Below are 6,677 nucleotides of genomic sequence, written 5' to 3'. Positions count from 1 at the left end.
CTGCTCCAGGTGTCCGTCCGTCACTCCGTCACTCCGTCACACACGTCACACTTTTGCCCTGCTCATATCTCCGCACCCATTGCCCCGATCCATGCCACATTTTGCACACACACTCCTTACCTGCCAAACTACACCCTCCAAGGACCCCCGGAGCTCCAGGGACCCCCAGCTGCCTCGGGGACCCCCAAGTGTAAAAAATGAGCACATGTGGACAAATTACCAAATGACCACCCCAACGGGGCTGCTCACGGGGCATTCCCGGGGACCACCCACTCCTGGTGCTCCAGAACGGATGCAAAAGTGGTGGCGCCCCCAGTGGAGGACCCCCTGCCACTGCAGCTCACATAAAATGCCGTAACTCGGGGGCTTGCCCCCCACAAACAATCCCTCCTTTCCCCTATAAACACACTCTCTCTCCCACACCACACACACACACACCAACAGCTCTTGCCTGCACACCTTTGCTTTTGGTCTGCCATACGACTGCTGAAACCTTCCCGCAGCCCCACAACAAAATCTGTGCCAGTCGTATTTCTCAGCATTCACTCTGTTACCCATTTGCAACAGCTACACATTACACGTTTTCTGCCCACATAAACGCCACCATGTCACAGCTAACCCCACATTTAGACCACCAAACAAAACTATCCATTGCCCACACAACTAGGAACCAATCGCCGTTACAGCCCTCTTCTGTATACATGTGACCTACGGTCGCTTATCTCCCGATTAGGGAGTCTTACTGGTATCACTTAATTGAGGTGAATGCGACAGACATAGGCAGCTCGATCAGAATTAAGAGGACACTCACATTTTGAAATCCTTCAGCAAGTTATGTAGCCTGGATAGCCTTGTTCAGCTGATAACACAGTATGAGGGCGTGCCTTACTACTCAAACCATCATAGACTGACAAGTCCAGAATCTCAAGAAGTGGTCATTGAGTGCAATTTAAGTGACCATAATATCATTTTCTCTCAAATTCATGAATCCGTAGGCAATTGTCACAACACAATCATATTCAGATCAATTAATATTATAAATTGCATTTCGGCCGAGGAGGCCTGGTCTTGTTTTAAATATGCATTCTTGTCTATGATATGAGCATCCACAAATGTTGTAAGGGTCAAAGCCTCTACTGAACCTTGGATGAATGGAGACATCTTGAATGCTATCAAACTCAGAAACAAAAACTACGGGAGTATGGGAAAACCCAAAATGAGCAGTTACTTGAAAATATAAAACAATATATGTAATGTAGTCGACAACGTGATCAAAAACGCCAAAAGGAATTTCTTTAATGAGAAAAGTGCGGAAAACAAAAAAAAACGCACACTCTGGAAGGCACTAAAACAATTATACTTGAACAACAAACTACAAACTCAGTGGCTCACTCGATACTGACAAACTGGCTAACTGTTTTAACAGGTTTTTTTTCACTATACCATTTCCACCCTGTTGGTTAACAAACTTCCCTCGCATCCAGGTCTCTATGGTATTGATCATATCCAATGAAAGGATGATCTGCACTCTCGTGAGTAGTTTCTTATGTTCTTTTTTTAATAGGTTTGCACAGCAGCAGCAGTCTGCATAGAGAAACGGAAACGTTTTTCCTCAGCGTTTCAAACTCATAGATCATATCCAAGCACACTATGAAAATCTAGGGGTTCTGTTCTGTACTGTTCTTATTTACAATCTGCACATGGCTCGTGGATAACAAACTGTCATTACACCCAGGTAAAACTCAATCCATTCTTTTTGGGTCCAAAATTAACCTCAGTAAGGCTACAGACTTTACAATCAGAGGAAAAAAAGAGATAACCTATCTGGCTGGGTTGTATAAATAATCTTTCCGTGATAAAATGGCAACAAAAGTAATCAAGAAAGTCAACCAAATAATACGGCCCAATATTTTTGGGCAGGATATCCTTGTTGGTCAGTAGGAATGCACTGAGGACACAAGCTGGAGCACCCATCCTCCTATAATTTGACAAACCTCTGAGAGCAAAACTGTGCGGCCGGTTCTCCTCAGTGGCTGAATTGATCTGCATTTTGCACACAGCCATTGACCATTACCATCTGAATTCAACTGCGAAGCCCTTTTTTCAATTTCATCAAATCTCAGCTTATTATTAGCGTTTATGTGTCAAACCATGGGAGAGCAGGGTTTCCAGGTTTAAAACAAGGCCAAACGAAGCGAGCCCTACAAGCAACGAAGCGAGGCCTACAAGCAACAAGGTCTATGAAAAGAAGGCCAAACGAAGCGCCTTCACACATATACATTGCCTCTTGGAAAACAGCCGATCTACTAGCTCCATTAAAAACCTCTCACTCCGCTATACAGCTCCGAGATGAGGTTCTATGTGGTTGTCATCCAGAATCGGTGGAACGTCCGCCAAGGCTCCACTGTTTACCCTTTTGTATACATCGTATCACAAAACTAATGGTAGATTCCAAACCGCACGGATGCTTAAGGTTTGGTCCGGAGCATAAAATTTTAGGTCTGGAGCGAAACTACCCGTTTAAATCGCTTTTCAGCCTGTGGCCATGTTTCCCGTTGTAGCCAAACCGGGAGCAGTACTGGCAGCGGACGTGGGGGGGGGGGGGGGGGGGGGGGGGCTTAGCGCGATGGGACGCGCGACGGAAGGGGGTGGGCGGCGCGACGGGACGGGACACACAACAGCACGTGCAATAACCCCACGTTTGCAACTACTTTCGCCTGCGCACTTCACCGGGTATGGTCTAGTCCAATGTCATTTTGACTATGCATGCACCTCATGGTAATCCAGCACCTCTAAGGCACTAAAACTACAGACCTCCCAATACAAACAAGTCAGACAACAACTACACCTCACACCTAGGACTCACCTAACCCCTGCTCATTATGCTAGGGTGGGGTCCTCAGGGTAGAGGACAGAGTGCAGCAACTTGCAATGGGCCTGGTCTTCAAAATACTCAAGGGACCAGTGCCCATGTACCTGTCAATCTACTTCAAAAGAGTGAGAAACACCCACAAGCACAACACCATAGGGAGCTCCACTGATCTCCCCAGATTCGGCACAAATATGGGGATGAATTTACTCTGCCATTATGCCACCAGAATGTGGAATGCCCTGCCAAACAGCCGTCAAAAAGTGCGACTCCCTACCCTCCTTCAAAACCGCCATAAAAGAGCACCTGTCTGCAATTTGCAACTGGACCTAGACTTCTAGCTTGCCAAAATGAATTACTGGCAACCACTGTTTTTCTGTAAATATATTTTTACTGTATTTTTACTGCTCTAGTATTGATGATGTATTTTTTCCCCAGAAAAACGCGACCAAAAACCCTTGATTTGGAATATGCGGGGGTTCTATGTGAATTTATGCAGTGAAATTGCTAAAATTGCGGGAACTTCATCAACACCAATGTCTATTGGTCTTGATGAATTGAATTCATAGTACCACAATGGAAACAAGCCCTCAGGGCTTTCAGGGTTATCTGTTTAACTTTGTTGTATAACTGAACCTCTGTACTTTTTGCAAACTGTTGATAAAGTGTTCAATACATCAATCAATGTCTAGTACAGTATGTCATTCGCTCACCTGCTAGATCTGAAGTTGGAGACAGAGAAGGGATGCTGTTCACTGAGGATGTCGCTTCTGTTGAGACACAGGTCAACGTGTAATAAGTATTAATAATAGCAATATTATTATTGTATTGAGTGTGTTTGCAAGCTGATGACTTTCACTCCGCTACATTTTAAATATAAATACTGTACTTTTGAGTCCGCTACATTTCGAGGACAGGTCTCTTGGGACCCAATAAAAAAGAAATCTACAAGAACTATTTTCGCAGTATTCTGTAAGTAAAATACATATAATTGTGTGGTCCTTGACATGAAAAAGCCACTGATAAAGGATTTTGAAGACATTTGTATAATCTCAGAAGCAAAGATTTAAGTTAAAAAATGTTTGCTTTAAAAATATATATACATTCAAAGATTTGCACAAATGTTCCATAGTTTTTGAATATCCAAAGAAATCTAAAAATGACACACAGATGCGTTCCTGGTCTTAATTGGTCAATTAAGCCTTCACTGATACCTATACAATGTAATCCTTAAATGTACAGTAAATTACATTGTTTTGGTTCAAACAAAATTATTGTTAGAATAAATAAATGGGTCGTCTCTCCTGATTGGATGAAATGTGTGTCCCGGATTGAAAATGTATTATCCATTTACTAAAGAGCTGGAGAGACGGGACACCCCTGTTACTGAACAACCATCCTATCTATACCACTTGAACCCTCACATCCCAATTATGTGGGGAACAAAAAATAAATAAATAGCAGATCTACAAGCTCACAATGTAACACATTGTGAGCTTGTCCATCTGCTATTTTCAGGGAATAGGTTTAAATCAGTTTAGAGAAGAACAAAGAGCGGACCAAGTACATAGCCAACAGTCTACTTTTCTAAGTATTAAGGGTTTAAGTGGTTACATGAATCCATGAATTCAATAAATAGAAAAAGAGAGTGTGTAAACAAACAAACAAACAAATGAAAAACCACATTCATTTACACAACACTAATGATAGTGCTGTCAAACAAGAGTACAACGCTGTCTATGAAATCTATGAAAAAGTTTAATCTGCAACACAGTGTTATACAATGTGCAGTGGGGGGCACTTCACCTCTCTCTCAGCTAGGAGGTCAATTGGGCTGAAACTCTAAAACACTTTGAAAACCCCTGTCCCATAGCAATGATTACTATCACAATATAGAGATATTGAACTCTCATGTTTAACAAAAGAAAATCTTTTAGAGCACCTTAAAGGTAAATATGGCTCCTTGTGAAAGGTAATCTTGGCTGATGCCCACATCCAACTCAAGCATTCATTAATCATATTTGACATCTTCATAAAGGTTCAATAAGGCAGGGCTTGAGCTTTGGCCCCGGCGCACTAACCTGCAGCACAGTTTCCCTGTACTGTAGGTAAACAGTGACTCAGTCTGCATAGATTGTTTTTTTCTTTTCTTCTGTTGTTTAGGCTGAGAATTGGACCATAATAGCAAGTGTACATACCGCTGTGTAGCGTCGCTAGCAGCGCGGCCGACAGTGCTAGCCACAGCAGCCGGCTGGTAGCCATGCCTGGCGGCTGGGTAGAAGTCATCCTGTGTGTTCCTGCGTTGTTCCACAGGAAAGGTTTGGAGAAGAGCGAGGCAGGGCGACAGGCTTTATACTTATAGTGGGAAGGTCTTAACAGGTGAGGCACGCTGCCACCTTGACCTGCCCTCACCTCCTGGCTCCCTTCCCTAGCCTCCTTGTCCACTCCCTTCTGCTGGTGTGACGTAAGCGCAGTGGTGGATGAAGTACTCAAATGTTTTACTTAAGTTAAAGTATCAATACTGCCATATAGAAATACTGTGTTACAAGTGAAAGTCCGGAATTCAAATATGACTTGAGTAAAAGGTATCAAAATGTACAGGTTTACTGCCAAAGGGGAGAATTCTCCCCTTTTCAGTCAATGGTGTTAACCGCCGAAGGGGAGAATTATCCCCTTTTTTTTTTTAATTTCTAAAATGTTTCTCTAATTTTTGGGTATTCATTTCTTTTTGTTATTCACAACAAATTAGGAGATATAAAATAATTAAAAAACAACAACCCATTCACTTCAATGTTAAAAATGAAACGGACAAGTAATTCACATTATTTCTATAAAAAAAGATATAAAATGCTGGCAGGGGGAGTACATTATGAATAAACCCTGGCAGACAATGTGTTAAAGTACCAAAAGTAGAAAGTACTCATTATGCACAATGTCCCATTTCCAACTTTTCAAATGTATAAGATGCATACACATCTTTTGAAAATAGCAGATTTACAAGCTCACAATGTGTTGCATTGCGACGCATTGTGAGTTTGTAGATCGGCTATTATATATGTACATAGGGCTATTATATATATATTGGGCTGAAGTGGTTAATGTATGTTTTGTTATAATAATCAAAATCTACAAAGTAACTAGTAACTGAAGTTTTCAAATAATTGTAGTGGAGTAAAAGTACAATATTTGCCACTGAGATGCAGTGGAGAAGAAGTAAAAGTACTGACAAGTTTTAAATACTCCAGTAAAGTAAAAGTACCTCAAAACTGTACTTAGTACAGTACTTGAGTAAATGTACTTAGTTACTTTACACCACTGGACTTAAGCGCTGAAGTTTCTAGAACATGTCATTTCAATGTAGTTGTCATGCCAATTCCTTCCTCCCCACAAACATTGTTGTGTGTTGTTGTCACTGCTGTCGTATCCTACTGACTCACAAGCCTAACTCACCAGGAGGAGAGCCTTCGTCCTACTCCTCCCGCACAACACTCCCTGCTGACAGGTGCCACCCCAGCCCGCAGGAATATGTACAGTGACCAGTGGTGTGAAGTAACTAAGTACATTTACTCAAGTACTGTACTTAAGTACACTTTTGAGGATTTTTTTTTTACTTTACTTTTTTTTTTTTCAATACTTTTACTTCTACTCCACTACATCTCAGAGACACATATTGTACTTTTACTCCACTACAATTATTTGAACACTTTAGTTACTAGTTAGATTTCGATTATTATCACAAAACATACATTAACCACTTCAGCCCTATATATATATATATATATATATTTCGGCAATTTGAAAATAACCG

At 41.6% G+C, this 6,677-nt stretch overlaps 1 protein-coding gene across 1 annotated transcript in view; it reads right to left on the bottom strand.

The window, feature by feature from the left end:
* The window catches only part of LOC311047697 (uncharacterized protein), a 74,555-nt gene extending 69,380 nt beyond the window's left edge, over positions 1–5,175 (bottom strand). The window contains exons 1-2 of the mRNA XM_084060498.1: positions 5,068–5,175; positions 3,583–3,639 (exon numbers count right to left, since the gene is read on the bottom strand). Coding sequence (XP_083916624.1) covers positions 3,583–3,639; positions 5,068–5,155 — 145 coding nt within the window. The 5' untranslated portion in view covers positions 5,156–5,175. The remainder of the gene's footprint in view (positions 1–3,582; positions 3,640–5,067) is intronic.
* Between the last annotated feature and the right edge of the window lie 1,502 nt (positions 5,176–6,677).

This window comes from Gymnoscopelus microlampas (assembly GCF_963454915.1).
Source record: "Gymnoscopelus microlampas genome assembly, chromosome: 6".
Taxonomy (NCBI): Eukaryota; Metazoa; Chordata; class Actinopteri; order Myctophiformes; family Myctophidae; genus Gymnoscopelus; species Gymnoscopelus microlampas.
The sequence above is the reverse complement of the archived record's forward strand: the minus strand, read 5'-3'. Positions and strand labels throughout refer to the sequence as shown.